This window comes from Sminthopsis crassicaudata, chromosome 1, assembly GCF_048593235.1.
Source record: "Sminthopsis crassicaudata isolate SCR6 chromosome 1, ASM4859323v1, whole genome shotgun sequence".
Taxonomy (NCBI): domain Eukaryota; kingdom Metazoa; phylum Chordata; class Mammalia; order Dasyuromorphia; family Dasyuridae; genus Sminthopsis; species Sminthopsis crassicaudata.
The window spans coordinates 492536194-492554675 of NC_133617.1; the positions used below are offsets into that span (position 1 = coordinate 492536194).

The 18482-nt window shown below is 33.5% G+C and overlaps 1 protein-coding gene across 2 annotated transcripts in view; it reads right to left on the reverse strand.

The window, feature by feature from the left end:
• The window catches only part of RORB (RAR related orphan receptor B), a 253415-nt gene extending 235556 nt beyond the window's left edge, over nucleotides 1-17859 (reverse strand). The window contains exon 1 of one of the 2 annotated variants that reach the window (XM_074281418.1): nucleotides 17661-17859. Coding sequence is in view for 1 of the 2 variants with exons in the window: in XM_074281419.1 (XP_074137520.1) it covers nucleotides 17661-17667 (7 nt within the window). In the remaining variant the exon portion in view is untranslated. The remainder of the gene's footprint in view (nucleotides 1-17660) is intronic. The other variant, XM_074281419.1, reaches the window with a different exon arrangement.
• Nucleotides 17860-18482: the final 623 nt, after the last annotated feature.

The window sequence follows — 18482 nt, forward strand, 5'->3', positions numbered from 1 at the left end:
CTTATCTACTTTAAAAAATAATTCAGTTATTTTTGAGAGTTATTGAATTTTAGGTATCTCAAGCCCTACAATATCTTGTATTTTTCCTTCTTTTTGGCCTAAATCTATGATTTAATCCATATAGGGAAATTGCTTTTATTCTTACCATCTTATAAATGTATTAAGGTTTAGAAAAATCATTCTCATTCATTTATTCATATGACATTGCCAAATGAATGCAATCATATATGTGTGTGTGTATGTGTGTATTTATATATTACACAAGTATGTATGTTTATATACACACCTAATATACACACATGCACATATCTGTATATATACAAGTAGGTATATATACATTATAGATACATTAATTTGTCCCTTCTATCCCACCTCATTCTTAAGAATATATTTTTAAAAGTCTATTTATGTGGGACCTTGCCTAGTATCTTTTTATTGATGATTTATCTATATATGTATTATTCACATAGGTGTAGTTAGTCATATTTAAAATTTCAGTCTATAGACACATATGGACAAAATGAAGTTAGTTGCATTTTTAAGGGATTGAACCCATGAGCTTGATCTCAGTACTTGCATTCTGCCAGAATTGTCTACTTGACTACAGAAGAAAATATGAGCTTATTTATATTGCTACAAGGTAACTCCATCTTACCTTTTTCTCTTTATTTAAAAAATGAGTTTAGAATGGTATATAACACTCTTCTAATCAGGTATCAGTTTTTTTGTTCCTTCTTATACAAGTGGGTAAGATATTGTGCCTTTCCAAATCTGAAAAGATCTCACGATTTCATAATTTATCCTTACTTTGTACCTTCAAGGTTGGTAAGTGGCTGATAGAATGAACACTATTTCACAGAGAAGAAAAGCAATGAAGAGCACAGGTCTTTAGTTTTACCCCTAAACTACTCTGACTTGGATATATAAAACCTAAAATACTATATCAGTCATAGAAAACAAGAAGACATCATTTAAAATATCATGACAATTGAGATCTCATTTGTACCTGACACCACAGGATGAATCCATTCACAGACTCCCTGCTCTAATAGGCCCTCTGATTTAAGATAAGCATCTGAAAGAGGGAGAGACAGAATGAAGCTGTCTAATCTATTTCAATGATTCAAAAGCTTTGTGATTTTTATCAGGGTGGATTCTTATTATACCCAGATCACAAGTTCATGATTTAATATATGGGCTTTTGAGTAACATTGGCTGGAAAGAAGTCATCATCTGCTGAAAAAAAATCAGCAATGGTTACCAAAAGAAGCTCCCCAATCTCAACATGGTTCCTGTGATTACTGTTCATTTGTTGAATTCAGGTAGGCTGATACTCATATCGTTATAAGCAGAGTGGTGTAGTAGAGTTTTAAACTTAGGGTTAGGAAAACCTGAATTCAAATTCTAACTCAGAACTAGTTGTGTGACCCTAAGCAAATTAACATAACCTCTCCCAGCCTCAGTTTCCTTAGCTGTACAATGTGGATAATAATAACACCTATTTTATAGAGGTGTGAGGAACAAATAAGCTAACATATGAAAAGCACTTTGTAAACCTTAAATGGCTATACATAATAATAATAATACTATATCATTATACATTATATATGTTATATATAAGTAATATAATTATAATTATTTAATATAAAATATATGTGATATAATATATAAAATATATAATGATATTATATATAATATATATTATACATAATAATAAAGGGGACATAGGGAAAACCTGGCCAATTATGTAGAAACTATTTAAACTTGTGTTTTGTGGGCAAAATTTTTGAGAACTTGACACAATTTACTTAGAAAGAGTCCTTGGAAAAAAGAATTTTTTTTTCCTATGATAGTGAATACATCACTTTGGATATCCATGTTAATTTTTCTCCCCCAGTAAAATTATTCATCTTAGCCTACTCCCAAATGTGTAGTGAGGAGGCCAGAATAGGGGTATGAAACAATGATTAAAGTATTCTAATGTATTTTAAAGAAGAAAAGAGAAGCGTTTCTCCCAGTGGAATGATATGTAAAGATATTGAAACCGATGGGAAATACAGGAAAGGATCTTTTTTTCTAGAGAGGAGTCCTGGTCTCAAGTATTTCTCACAGTATGGAAGAGCCAGCCAGCAGCTACCTTGTCCTGTTATATGATAGTTATATGTGAAGCAGGGACCAGAAGAAAAGGAAACAGAAGAGAAGAACAAAGATTCTGAAGGGAAGAATTGCCTTAGCTCCTGCATCTCATCCTCATCTCTTTCATTTTTTTCAAAAATATCTGACCCTAAGATAGTTTCTAATTACATGTAGCACTTAACTTCCCCCCTTATCTAGCTGTAAAGTTAGATTCTCCTAAATCTGATAGGGGAAAGTTCATTATTTTATTTACCTTCTTTTCACATCTTCATTGCATGTAGTTAGACATCAAAACATAACCAGTTATAAAGACAAAGAAATTGCTGATTTTTAAAAGATACAGAACTATCTCAATAGTCAGTCAAATTGATCCTTAGCTGTTTAATTCTGCCATTAGACTACATGAATTTCTGTGTATATTTCTATGAATATTTATAATATTCATATTCATGCATACATATATAGAGACACATATATTTTATATATTATATAGTATGCAGTATATTATTTTCTATAGTGAAAATATGAGAATTGGTATAATCTTTTGTTTCTGTCTTTATTGTGCAGTGTGTTTCTCTTGATTTACTACCAGTGCTAAATGATTCATGGAACTGATCATATAGTGATAGTAGATGATATACTACTACTTTATTTATATATTGTAACTTTTAACCTGATCATTGGTAAGAACTTAAAAACATTATTGATTTTATTTTACAAATGGAATAGCTGCTACAGAGATAATTTAGCATGACCATGACCATATAATGACAAGAAATTAGAGTATAAGCAATTTTAAAATTTTTCAATAGTATTTTATTTTCCATGTAAAGATAATTTAAAACATTCATTTTCTTTTATTTTTTTATTAAAACTTTTTGTTTTCAAAACATATGCATGAATAACTTTTCAACATTGACCATTGAAAAGCCTAGTGTTCCAAATTTTCTCCCCCTTACCCTCTGTCCCTCCCCTAGATGGAAAATAATACAATATATGTTAAACATGTTAAAACATAAAATGATTCACTTTCACAAGACTTTTGTGTTCCTAATTTTTCCCCCTCCTTTCCTTGCCTCTCTTCCAAACAGCATGTAATTTGATATAGGTTAAATATGTGTAATTATTTAAAATATATTTCCATATTTGTCATGTTGTACAAGAAAAAACACACCAATAAGGGGAAAAAAAACCATGAGAAAGAAAAAAAATCAAAAGAAACAAACAAAAAGTGAAAACACTATACATTAATCCATATTCAATCTTCATAGTTCTCTCTCTGAATACAGATTGCATTTTGTATCCCAAGTCTAAGTAATCTTTTTATCCTACCCATGCATTACATTTTTAAAGTGTGAGATTTATAACATGTATACATATGTACATGTATGTATATATACTTTCTAAAGTGTGTGTGTGTGTGTGTGTGTGTATACATATTTCCCAAAAGAATAAATCTTCAGTAATTGATTTCACCTCCAAAAATAAGGTTTTTTTGGACATAAATGTGTGCTTGTTTTTAATTTATTGGAATATCTAACATTTTAAAGCTGAAAAAATTTCTCTGGACCTTCAAAAGAATGAGCAATATGGTAGTTAGGATTGCTCTTAATCAAGGAACATGAGAATTAATGCCTTGTTTTAAAATTTTAATAATCAAATTCTTCTCTACTTAATTGCAAAGATATTAAAACAACATTTTTTTCATAATTGTCCTATCTGCCTTGTGAGGATCAATGATATCAACAATATACGAAAAAGCAATTCAAAAAATATAATTTACTAAACAAACACAAAGTGTCATCATTGTTTTTTAATTTAAATATAAAGAAATAAAAATAGATTTAGTTAAATCCTCTCAGACTCACATAGCATCCTTCTTACAAGTTTTCAGAAAGATTTGAAAGGCAACTACAGTGCAATGATCAACAGTTAATATTTATGAAAATTATTTAAATATCCTGGAAAAAATTAAGCTCAGAACAGATTTAATATACTAGAAACTGAAGAACATCACCCAGGATAGAATCTATAAAGTCCTTCAACTTTATTATGTTTTAAAAAAGTTGATAATGAATATGCAAAGAATTAAAGTGAGAGTTTTCAATATGATTCAATTCTTTCCAACAATGTACATGGTCAAATTTAACCATGTTTAGGAAGTAGTATTCCATTATAATAAGATCGGTCAGAGCCCCTAGAAAATAAACTGCCAAGATAGGAACAATACTTCTGCCTATGTTTCATGTACTAGAGTATACACTGCTGGAGCCTGACAAGTCAATAATATTAAAATAATAAAACTTCTCTCAAAGACATTGGAATGGAATTTGAAAATGTAAAAAATGACAACAAAAATCTGTAAAAAGATGATAGTTTCATGTAAGGAAAATTATAATTCATTTCAAAAGACACAGCATATTTATTTGCTATATTAAAAAGAGGGAACACAAATCTGACTTTTTTGAACATTAATATGAAATTTAATTGGCCTTTTCTTTACATTGATGAGCATAATTTGCCATAACATCTTTAAATGTTGACAATGGTTTCTTTCTTCAGAAAATATTTCATCACTTATATAGCTCATAGGATCTGATTTGACATTAATAGACCCTTAATACAAGTTAAAGAGAAGCATGGGTTGTAAATATGCAATGCTAATGAAGGGATCAATCTTAGTCAGAAAATATATATTAAGCTCTTGTCCATACATATTTATGTATTAGATTGTTCAGTCTTTTCCTTTGCTTGAAAAGCTTATAATCTAAAACTAATAACAAAAATAGAAGCAGTACTAATAACAAAGGTACAAACTGACTGATGAATTATCTTTATATGGAAATGAGTTAAGTGCATTTTGCTGTGAGGTAAGTGAAGAAGGAATCCAAGGAAAAACTCCTAGCAAATATTTCCCTTAAAAAGACAGCGAAATCAGATCCTTGAAGCATCAGGGGTGTGGAGGGAGAGAGAAATATGCCTATGATTTTGTAAACTCTTCAGTTCATAAGTTGACTCTGAATATGGGGAAAAAACATTTCAGGGAATTCATTAGTGAGTGATTTTAAAATGAAATTGTTAACAACCTTTGATGAAATAATTTCCTCAAGATAGGCTAGAAATATTCAGAATATCTTACTTGAACTTATGCAAATGATTTGGCAAGAGTAGTTTATACTTAGGGAATTTTAGAGGTAGATCTCAAAATCTTTACAAAGATTTTTTATGGTTTTCCCTAAAATAGCTGAACATAATTATAATTATGCTTATTTCATAGCAGGACATTGTGCAATACTAAATGTTTTGCCCCAATATTCCTAATGTCAGGAGCAAGTGCTCTCAATTTTTTGAGTCAAAACATTCAATCCTTGATGGTGCCATTCTAATTTAATTTAATTTAATATGGTTTCCCTTTGTTTTATTTTTGTCTCAAATGAATTATGTTAAATAATATTTTAAAGCCTCCTTCCAAGAAAACAAAGCCATGAATCACCATGAAAACACAATCACTTTTTCTGTAGAAAAGATTTTTAAACAAACTTACCAAATGACAATAGATTTCCATTAAAATCTACTAATATTTTGTATTTTAGTTTTACTTAGAACAAAAAAAAATGTTTTTTTATTTACCTGTATTACTTAAAATGCTTAGGGTTTGACTACTTCTTTCCTGCTGTATTCATTTGCCAGTTCTTTTAATTTTACAAACTATTATTGATATACATCTGTGTTATTCCACTTCTCTAGGTTATTACAAAAGTTGTAGTCCATTTCTAACTCTGCCTTCCTAGTCACACTCCAAGGCTAGAAGAAAAAGACCCAGGATAGAAATACTTAAAACAATACTTATTTCAAAAGAATTCCCTTAAGTTGCCCTTACTTGAAGTAGTGTAAATTTAAAAGTACTGAATACATAAAATATATTTAATATTTGATTTAATTTTGGTCTATAATATGCAGTTTAATATTATAGATTATTAAAAATCTTGTTATTAAATAATTTTTAAAAATCTAAATATACATTTTATTTCTAGAAATCCTCTAAACTTTAATGATATAATGTTTTTCTAGAGGAAATGTTTTTGCTTGACATCTACTAAGGCATTTAATTGCACTGAATAATTGCAGAACTTTGGGACAAGGTTGGAAATTTTATTTTTTAATACACATTTAGTTTTTCTGCTGACATAAAATTCCCATCTAAATCAATAGAAAATTTTAATGTTGGCTGATTCTAAAATTGTGTTTTGCTCACACTTGATATACTGTTGTTCAAGCTTAGTAATTGGAAATCAAAAACTACTATTTTATTTTATTTTATTCTAGCATCTGTAGCCCTATTCAACAAGTGAACTGAATGAAGATTGTAAAATAAATGACTCTTGATCATCTAGACTAAGATGACTCTTAGCAATTCTTGTTCATCTAGTAAATAAGGATATAATTTGGGGAATTAAAAGTACTGTTTTTACCCTTCATATGCCAATAAAAGCAATGCTGAATTTTCATGATTTTCTATGTGTGAGTTTTGGACATGTGAAATGAAGTATCCTTTTAATATAGACCATGCTAAATAATTAAAATTGTGTGATATTCTTTTCTATTAGAATTTTATGACAAAAAGGAATTAACAGCATAAGTTCATAAATTTAAAGCTGAAAAGGACCTTAGAGGTCATGTTATCTACCCAGACCCCAACTCTACAGATAAGGGAATTGAGACCTCAACAGTATAACAATGTTCAGTATTTGTATTTAATTAAGGCCAAATTCTGGTCCAACTGTTTTGCTTTCTATGGCATAGGTTTCTTCTTTTTTTTTTTTTCTTAACATCTTAAATGTTTTCTTTTAAACAAAAATAGAAAAATATAAACAATGGGCTTATTTTACTACAATAAAACTATGAATATTTCTATATATGAAAAGCAGCATGGAATAGATAATTGAAATGAGGAAAACTTTGGATTCAATTCTGCTTCTGACAAATACTGGACAAGTTAATGCCTTGACCCAGATGATTCTTTAAAACCATAAAATAGAGGAAAGCTACAGTTCTGCACTATTAAAGCTAGTTCTTTCACATAAATGAAATCACACAAGAAATGTTTCCATACAAACTGATCCATAGACCAGTTTTGGATCATATATTTTTGAACTGGATTTTTTCAAAGAGCTTCTATATTTGAACACAATAAGAGTAGACTAAATTCTACATAGTAGTGAAGTTTTTGGTTAGTGATGATTTGAAAAAAGATTCCTGAGTCATATTACAAGAAGAACATTGGAAAAGCAATCTAAATAGGAGTCAGGAGACTCTTCTAGGTTGGATCTGCCATTATCCTCTTGTGTAAATTTTAATCTCATAGTACCAGGAGACATGTTATTATACTGCATTACCTTTTGTTTAACAATGAGATTTCTTTTTTGCATTGGTTCCCAACCACTGAACTAGGGGTCCCTGCAAGGGAGGCAGTAGTTAAACTATTACAAGGGATCCACAAAACTGCCATTTTGAACTTTATTTAGCTCAAAAACAAATATTCCATTCTAGTAGAAAATATTCTAGTTCTCACAACAATCCTATGATGTGTCTTTATTATTCTTATTTTTGAGAAGCAAAATAAAACAAAACAAACAAAAAAAAAGCCAAAGGTTGAGAGGTGTTAACTGACTTGCCTTCAGCCACACAGCTATTAAGTATCTAAAATTGGATACATAACATATTTTTCTGATTCCAAAGTTAATTCTATATCCACTATATTGTATCATTTCCTATGTATTATTTTCCCAAAGGAAATAGATACTATTGTATGAAAAATTTAAAAATTAATTTAAAAGCATTGTTGAATTTATTATAGTTTTGTCACTGTGTTTTTCTTCATCACTGAAAAGCAATAGTGCTCCTACCGTTATTTAGAGGGAGGGTCTACATAATTGTTTTTAAAAAGCATTTTACATGCATGAAACTCAAATCCCTAAAAATTATGAGAACCTTTGCATCATTCTTGAAAGATGATTCTTCAAACCCTTCAAGTCTAAAAAGGAAACTGAACAAATAAAATAATAACATTTCTCAATATTGATGAGTCAGAAGAACAATACTACCTGGTACTAATAAATTTAATATAATTAACATTCTAAAAGAACTGAATGAGTCATTTAAGAAAATTATTACATTGGAAATTTGAAATATATGTGGTTTTATGATTTGACCATGCATGGAGCTTTGCACATAATAAAAGGCACTGAATAAATATAGATTGACTATTTAGTTTTTTTTACATTTTTAACTAGGGAGAGAAAATATGGAATTCAACATTTAAAAAGATGAATGTTAAAATTATATATAATTGGAAAAATCAAATATTTCTAAAATAAATATAGATAGAGTTGGATTGAATAAATATAATGCTTCATCTTCCTTTTGATCTAGTTTTTAATATTTTCAGTGCTAGTTGGTTTAGCACTTTTAAATTTTATTTTTTCTTCTAGTTCTGAAGATTATAATTTAACTCACTGTTGTGGCAATTTTCTTTGTAGTAAGCTTTTAATATCCTAGTCCCTTGAAAAACTTATTGCAAATCTTGAAAATAAGAGGATGAGGGTTCTAATCCTACTTGTACTATTAGCTGCTTGGGTAATTCAGTCAGCCTCTTGGGACATTAATTTCAGTTCATTTAATTCATTGACCATTGGGTCATTTGTTAGTTTTATTATCTATCAAATGAGAGAGTTGGGTTAAATGCCCTATAAGATCTATTTCATGTTTAAAATTGTATTAGTCCTTAAATCTATCTCAAATTCATGTTTATACAAATATTTTATTATTTTTTCCATTCTCACCTCTATTTTCCTTTGTAAAATAAAGTTTAGAAAGGAGTTTGAAAGTCTTTCCTGGTTAAATTGAATATAGAGAAAGGAGTTTGAAAGTCTTTCCTGGTTAAGTTGAACATAGCGGTCAAACTTTTCTAAATGAATATCTGCCTACAAATTATACTTTGATAACATAAAACTTATCTATATATAAAACCTAACTTATGTTAGGTCAATTGGACAATATGTCTAATACTCATAAAATTCAGCTTAAACAACTTTTAATAACATACAATTGTAAAACCTAGCCTTATGGAAGGTTAAGGATGGCTTATTGGAAAGCACTGGGGAAAACATTTATATGGAATGTAATTTTATTTATGCCTAATTTTCTTTGTTTATTCACAGTCTGTCAAAATATTGTGTTTATAAATGTAAATTGTAATGTAAAACCTAGGGGAACATAATCTGATCAATACATAGCCACATCTTCATTTTCCCATGACCGTGGAGTTTTCTGCTCCTGTGAATCAGATTGTGATAAAACAATACTGAATTATGTTATTATGTTTTGTATAATTTATATATCAGTTTCATGGAATTCAGAGTCAATATACATTGCTAGTTCATCAAAACAATTTATACTAATACTTAGTTATATAAATTGGAATTGAATTAAGTTGCTTTAATCTTTCCTCAAGGAATTGAGGATAGCATTGTCATTATAGTTATGTTGGTATTCAGTCTCAAATTTTGATAAAGTTAGATATATGCATTTCTACTCTATACATAATTATACGAAGAAAAGACATCAATTTTGCAAAAAAATTAAATTTAAATACACCAAACTAACAAAATATAATTTAATACCGAAACATAAAAACTGCAAACTTTGTCATTAGATAGTAATAGAAAGGTGCCAGAGGATAAATCTTATAACTTGCTGAATAATGACCGTTATCATTAATCACCAAATATAATTGTTTGGTAATTATACAATCAATAGTCAAAGGAATTTATGTAAAAGAAGAAATTAAGCTAAAATCCTAATGTAGTTTAAATACATCATACTTTGTGACTCTATTGAATTCAGTCTTTCCATTTTATTAGAATTTCATTCAACTCTTCTGTTAGTTACCTATACATTTATTATATCTTGCTTGAATTACTATAAAATGCCGTTATAACACCTGTGGTTTCTCTCATTAAGAACTGAATGACTAGGGTTATGGGTTGAAAGGGCAACATATGCCTTACGAAAGGGCTAGTCAACATAGCCTATTATACTGGTGCACTGGTAAATCTCATTTCTATTCATCAGATGATTAGTTCAATCAATATTTATTCCTGTGTGCTTCCTTTGTCTTTGGCAACAAAGCAGACATCTTTCAAATTCATAGCATAAGCCTTGTTGTCTATGAATATCTTGCTTAATTTGAGAGGAAAAATTTGATTTATTTGGTATCCTTGAATGCATTAATTTTGCTCCCTTTTTGAGTTTTCAGGATACAGTAGTGTATGAATGTTATTTAAAATATGTGTGATTAATAATTACCTTATTACCCCATGTATTAACTGTTTTATATGACTAAGAAAGTTGTCCCTATGATGTAAATATGTGTGTGTGAAGCTTAGAATTCTGAATAGTGATGATAGACTATTTTTCCCCCTCTCAGGTGCTCAGCATCTCAGAATGAGTAAACATATGTATGCATACATATTATTCAGAATATTATCTTGGATCAGCATAAGCCTCCAAACACTGCTTTTCTCTAAAACAAGAAATGCACAACAAACACTTGAAGATTAAGATTCTATTAACTCTATAACAATATTTAGAAGTGGATTTTTATTAAAATTATAGTGACCATTAAAAAAAAAAACAAATCATGCAACTTTTATCAGATCTTACCCTTAATTAGATCTCAAAAATAGTTATGTAATTAGTGTATTTATTTCAATGCTTTACAGAACAGATGATCAAACAGCAGACCCACAAAATCCTTTAGAGGACCTAAGAAACACTTTGAAATAAACTGTCAAAATGTTGAGAGATTCTAGGTTAATTATGAGCCGCAAATACTTATTCCTAGTAGGCATTATTCTTTTCAAGTTGGGAGAACACAATTAAATATCTGGAGCTCTTTCTAATGCTATAAAATTCTTAAATATTCAGTCTTTGTGTGAAAAAATATTTTGGGACCTTAATTTTCCAAACTTTTATTCCTAAATTAATAAGATGGAAAATATATCTTTAAGAATCTCACTTTTGAATTTTAACATCAGTACGAATTTGAAAATCGAAACCAGTGTGTTTTATTAAAGTTGTGAAAAAATCATTAGAATTACATTGGGTTTTAGCTTTAACATCAATTTCTTAAGTATTTAACTGTGATACTTATATTTTATTAATGTGTAGTAGGGTTCAACACAAATATAACTGTTTAAAAATTTTATACTTCAATAAAGCTGTAATAGCCTATCAGTATGTCAGATATCAGCTATCCAAATAATGTGGCCATTTCCTCAATAATGTAGCTCATTAGAAAGATGGGAAAATTGCTTGCATTCTGTACATCTCTAGATAGAGGGAAAATTGTACACTCAAAGTAATAAATCTATTAATGTACAGCATAGTTTATGTCATACTTATTAATTTCACACTTTAATCTCTTTAAGAATATTTTCATAATGGTACTATCTCTAAGTGGTATTTTACAGTGAGGATCATTAGTAGAACTAGCAAAAGAATAATATATAGCAAAATCTATTAAAAATTCAAAGTTTTATTTTTAATTGAGAAAACTTTTTATAATAAATTGCCATTTGTTACATTAATCCTTAATGGAAAAATCTGAATATTCTGCCTGTAGGAAATACTGGGCTTGATAACATAATATATGACATTTTGTGTTTGCAATGACACTGATCATATCCTAACTTTAAATTTTTCCTTTATATTATTTCCAGATAGGCAAGTACATGTGCAATTAAATGAGTTTTTACTTTGTTTTACAAATACTTTAGTTCTTTCTAGAGTATATTCATGAATACACTATACAAATAGATGTGCACTAGAAAACTTTAATGTATTCATATTTAATATATTCACACCCAGATATGCACACATAAATGTTAGCATTTATCCTGGGGTGAAGTCATCAAATTTCTCCTGAAAGTATATAAAGACAAGTTATTTTTAGCTTAGCAACAGTATGATATCGTACTGCTTGGATAATATTGTTGGAAGTCTATTTTTTATTAAGAAGAATGTTTTTTGGGGGGTGTATATTATTGTTGGTGGAAGTAAAATACTCTCTATTTTTTAAAATGATAACTGATAACAAAGAAGTAGCATAACTTCTATTAGATAGTTTTTTTTAACTTGTTGAAGAATTCCTTCTTAAAATACCCACTCTATTTACAAAATTAATGTTTAAAAAGAAATATAAAAATAAAAAAATGGTTTGGTGATGTTAACAGTCATTCCTTTGCTTAGTTGCTGATCTTTTCTGTTATAATAATTATTAATAAACAGCCCAGTAAGACAGTTTCACATAAATTAAAAACAAAAGAATGAATTATTGTCTCTCTAAATTACATTTTCTCAAAGATTGAAACATGCTTTCAGAACTGCTTAAATAGGACTTTTATGTAGATAACTTTGAGTTTATGAGTATTATGGGGTTCTCTGATGACTTTAAGGAAAAATTATTAATGGACCACTAACAAGAAATGTTCGAATGAACTTTTAAAGGGATGGGTGGAAGGAAGGAGAGATATTGATTAACTATATCTAATTATTATTGAGAATTTATAAAGTTTATTATTAAACATTGTCTGAAGGATCTCAAAGTCCCTATAAATCCCCTGGCTAGTAACTTGAAGGAGGTGCTGGTATGTCTCTATAAGCAGAATTTAAAATAAAAATAAATCAATTAATCAAAATGAAAGGAAATTAAATAATAAGTAATAATAAGGTAGGCACAAGTTTGGACATACAACTACATGTGTTAAATAGGATTTAAAATCTTTTGGATTTTAATATCATAATCTATGATTCATAATCTATCAGCTATAAATACATTTAGGATTCTAGCATTAGACCTGGAAGGGAAATTTTAAGAATAAGCTTGTCCTCATTTTGTAGATGAGGAAACTGAGACCCAGAGAAATTAAGTGGCTAGGTACTATGAGTAGTTAAGTAAGGGATCTACAATGAAAACCTAATTTCTACAACTTCAATTCTAGTATCCTGATTTCCTCTCCTTATGTATAGAAGTAGTACTTTATGTGGTTAAAGGACTGAAAGTATAATGCAATTATATCCCCATATAAGAAACAACTTATCTGTCTCTCTGGAAGACAGAAATCTAGCCTTAAACTATATTTTTCATTTATGGACAGACTCAATTAAAACCTTTTCTTAGAGGTTGTTCTTTTAAATAATGCAAAGCTGGTGATGTGCTAAGCTTTCTTAGGGGAGTCTACTCTTGCTGAGAAATCCACAATTCAACCCACTCAGACAAAGAATGAAATAACCTAAAAGAAATAAAACCACCCTCCTCCTCCAATCCTGAAAAAAAGGGTTATGCTCAGTCACATCTTTAAATTTTGTTGGGGTGAGAGAAAGAAAAAAAAAGTCAAAGAATCATCAGACTATAAAGTTCGACACTTTCTTCTTTCCCCTCATTCCCTCACTAGAGCATTCTCTAAGTGGAGTTTGAATCTTCCATTAAACTCAGAATAAATAGGTGAAGTATGGATCTCCGAGTGCTACGTATGGCTCAGACTAGTAATTCAGTACTCATTTGCCTTACGATTTTACTACCCCAGCTACAAACTGCTGTCAAAGTAGGACATAGTTTTGGAAACTACAGCGGTAGAATTGGTATTGATGGCTTGGGGATAAGGAAAAACAAAACAAAACAAAACACCAGGATAAGTACCCACAAAAATTTAGCCTTTAATCTTAGCTCTGCTACTTGCTGTCTCTGACCTTGGGGCAAGCTTCTGGACCTTACTTTCCCTAGGTGTAATATAAGCTTGACTCGTCTTCGAAGTCCTCTGCAACTATAAAACTCTATCCTATTATTGTACATAACATAACACATATATGTATGTGTACATATATATGTGTATATATACACACACACACACACACATATATATACACACACAACACACACACACACATACACACACACACACACACATATATTTAAATAAGAAAGGAGAGAGGATTTCCTCAGTCTGACAAGGAACTCAGATCTAAAATCAAAAATTGATCTCTGCGTCACCCTTCCCTTCTCCCTTGCCAAAATTCACATCAATATTCAATACAAATTCAAAGGCGCCTAAAGTAGTCAGGATATTTTCTTAACTGTATTTTTTTCCCTTCTGGCCCACCTTTTCAAAAATCACTGATTGGAGAGCATCATAAAGGAAATTCACTGAGGATGAAGGGGAGGAGTAAAGATAGGGAGGCCGAGTCTGGTCTGTTGTAGTTCTCCCCCCTCCCCCCATACTTTTTTAAAAAATATTTTCTCTACCAACTATTCATTCTGCCTTGAGAAAGAAAAAGTCACAATTTGTTGGCCTAAGTAATGGTTGTGAGTGTTCTTTTTAGATATAAATAAAATGTAACAGAAAAAACTTAATTCAGGACATCTCAGGAAATGTGTGTGTGTGTGTGTGTGTGTGTGTGTGTGTGTGTGTGTGTGTGTGTGTGTGTGTGAGAGAGAGAGAGAGAGAGAGAGAGAGAGAGAGAGAGAGAGAGAGAGAGAGAGAGAGAGCTCCTCAAATGAATTTTTTCTCATCTTTTAATCCTATGGGTACAGTAAGTCTAGCACTCCAATGAGTTCCAAAGTGAATATTATTGACACTAAAAAAACCCAAAAAAACAAAAACAACAACAACAAAAAAAACAAAAACAAAAACAAAAAAACCAACCAACCAACCAAACAAAAATACTTTAAAAAGCAACAAAAAACCCAATCCTGACAATCCGAATGAAGCCACAGAATCATCTTCCTTTCCCTCACCCCCACTCCGGCAAGCTTTATTATTTTGTTGTTGCAAGTGTGTGTTTGTTTCTGGGCAGGCGGGGGGGGGGGGGGGGGTGTTTCAAAGACTTGAGCCACGTTGCTCCAGATCCATGCAGTGTAGGCGTGCCCCGCCCCCTTCCCCCCCCCCCCCCCCCGACTAATGCCAGGTAATGTATTAGGAAAAGCAGTTTGCTGCTACCCAGGGAAAGGAAGGAAGAAAAAGAAGAAAAACATGTGATTAAAAAAACCCAAACAAACAAAACTACTCCAACAACAAAACAAGGAAGAGGATTTGGGGTTTATTAAGCTGAGCCCTCGTTCTGTGTGTACCAACTGCTGGAGGGTGAGGATGAAGGAGAAGGGACAGTGATCTTCGCCGCGCAGCCTGCCTCCCACCTTTTTCAGAGAAGTTGGTCAGTGGAACACGTGACTAGTCCTTATTCTCCACCCCCCCTCACCCCCCACCCCCCCCCACACCACACCATACCACATACGCACGCACGCACCCAAACAACTCAAGGATCAGGAGCGCTAACTCGCGTCTCCTGACCCATTCACGTTAATCTACCATTTATAGACTCACGAACTCTCCTACGGATGTTTCTCACCACCAGCTACACAACTCTTCAGTGTAACTCAGCTGTATCGTGGGCCCTCCCCACTTCTGTCCAAGTAGCCCTAAACTTATGCACACTTACAGCGTATCCCCATTTTCACAACGCGGTCCCAACCTAGGATGGGTGATTGTTCCTATTAGTTGTTCAGGGATCAAACTTTAGTGAGAGGCTCAGGACTATGTGGTTTGTAAGGGAACTCCCAACCTTCTACAAGATCTGTCCTGTCCAGCGTGGGCCACAACTGCAATCCAACATTGTACAGATGGAAGGGTGTGTGTGCGTGCATGCGTGTGTGTGCGTGTGTGTGTGTGTGCGTGTGTGTGTGTGTATGTGTGTGTGTGTGAAAAGAAAGAAACCAGAGAAATTTTAATTGCTGTTTTAACTCTCGGCTGTTTTTCAAAGTCATTAAGTGGCGGAAGCTTTAGCTTTCGGGCACAGTTCCTAACTTTGGATGCCTTGGTGTGGCGGAAAGTGTTTTGGTCGGGATGAGGAGTTGCAGGGATCTTGTGAGCAGTAGAGGGTTTGGAGAGAGAAAAGGAAACTCATAGAAGCGGCGCTAGAGTTTAAGAGACTGGGAGGCAAAGTCAGTAACCAGAAGCGACCCCGACAACGTGAGAAGAGGAACACAGGGAGGAGAAAGCTCGCTTTCCAGTTAGTCCCCTGCTGCATTGACATGCAAGGAGCCTGCGGAGCGGAAGGGAAAAAGAATGAGTCAGCTCCAAGTTGGGGGGGGGGGGGGAAAGAGAAGAGTGGGGATAAAAGAAAGAGGAGGAAAAGAAGGAGTACGGTGAGGACGAAGAGGAGAATGGGGGGTGGGGGAATCGATTCGCAAGGAGGGAGATAATATTTTGACAGTTCTGGATAGAAGGACCACTGGAGGAGAGGAGATAGACAAAAATAACTTTGCACAGGTATCTCCAGAGACCCCCATCCCAACACTCCGCTTCTGGGACCTCTCGGGGTCCCCATTATCCCCAGAATCTATGGGTTCTATTTTCACCCTCTTTTACTTGGAAAGCAGAAGGAGAGGGGAGCGCTCAAGAAAGCCAAGTAGCTGCTGCCTTCCCGACCCAACTCTAGCTCAGTTGTTGAGAGAAGTAACTTCGCAAACACAAGTTCTGTCCCCCTCCTACCCCCAATCGAAATGCTCCCCTCCTCTTCCTCTCAGTTTTTTTAGTGCCCCAGAAACAACAGTGACTGGGCTGAGGAGCAGCGAGGGGACGTCTCCCCATATCCTGACTTGTCCCCAATAGCACCTATTCTCCCGCTCCCCACATCAACTATTCTTCCCCTCCCCTCCAGCACTTTCTCTCTCCTACCTTCTCCCCACTTCCAACTCAGCCAAGTTCAATAAACAATTACAAGTTTAGGGAAAATGCATCCCGCTTTCCAGAGATGTGTCCAGGGGTTGGTTTGCACGCGGCTATCTACTCCGCCCATCTCTGACTCCCAGGAGTGGATGTTGTCCCCCAATCTTGCCAAGCCGAGGTTGTCGACCAAAGTGGTTCTCCTTACATTTTACCAAACGGTATCGTTGAGATAAAATTGAAATAAAAATGTTTTTCCTCTTTCCCTTTCCCTGTCCATCTTATCCCTTCTTCCACGATCATAAAAATGAGAGAACGAGAGAGAGCGACAGAGCGAGAGAGAGTGAGAGAGAGCAAGCGAGCAAGAGAGAGCAAGCGAGCGAGCGAGAGAGATTTTTCACCGCAAGTAACTAAAGTAGAAAATACAGTTTCTTCTAGAGAAGATCCCTCTTCCCCAAGTCCCAAACAAACAAAAGCCTATCCTGTCCTACGCAAACAAAACTCAGGAAGCAGCAACACCATTTCAAAACTTTATCCAAGAAGGCTACTTTCAGCCCTCCCTTTGAACACTTAAGTCAGTGAAATTCCCAGTTCTCAAGCTTTTCCTTCACCTTCCATTAAGCTTATCATCTCCTCGCTTCCCTCCCCCCCCATCCCATCTTCAAATGCGAAACCAGCTCTCCAGAGCTTTTTGCCTTCCAATCTTCCCACTCCACCTCCCCCCTAGTTCCCTTGCCTTACCTCGCATGGTGTTGCCGATAGCTCACTCCGCGCAGTCATGAAGCTGCTACCAGCCCGCACCTCGGAAAGCACAAAAATCCTCTCTCAGCACGAGTGGAGGCTGCAGCCGAAGATCTGTTCTGCTGAGAAAACCATCCCTTCCAGGCTGTTATTGTTGCCAGTTGTTGGTGTTGGCTGCTGTGTGGCTAGTGAGGCCTCTGCTGTCTTAACTGGTTTTGATGATAATGGTGATGATGATAATGATGGTGATAGTGGTGACTGTTTGGTCAGGTGGGATTTTGTTGCTGTTGTTTGTTTGTTGTTGTTTTCAGGAAGGGTGAAAATATGTTGTCTGATTGGTGTCTGGTTTGTTTTGTTTTGTTGTCTTTCTCTCCAGTGTATTTGCTTAAAAAAAAAAAAAATGCCACCACCGGTTCAGAAGATTTCTTTTGTAATCACTTGGACTGAGGACGAGGAGGAGGAGGAGAAGGAGGAGGAGTTGATGGTGGTTTGGTTAGTTACAAAGAAGAGGGGAAAGGAGCAAAAAAGGAGGGGGGCAGGAAAGAAAGGAAGGCTGTGTGGATGGCAGAACATGTGCGTTTTCACATGACATCTGCGCCTGTTAGCGGATCCACAATGTGAATTTTCACTGTTCAGTTACAGGGACGCTCAGGGAGGGAGGGAGAGAGGCAGAGAGAGAAAGAGAAAGAGAGAGGAGGAGGAGGAGGAGGAGAGGAGATGGAGAGAGAAAGCTGCAAAGAGGCTTATAGCAGAGGGCGGGCTAGACCCGGAGTTCTAGGCTCCTCCTCCTGTCAGCGCCACTGCCTATCACCAGCCTGCTGC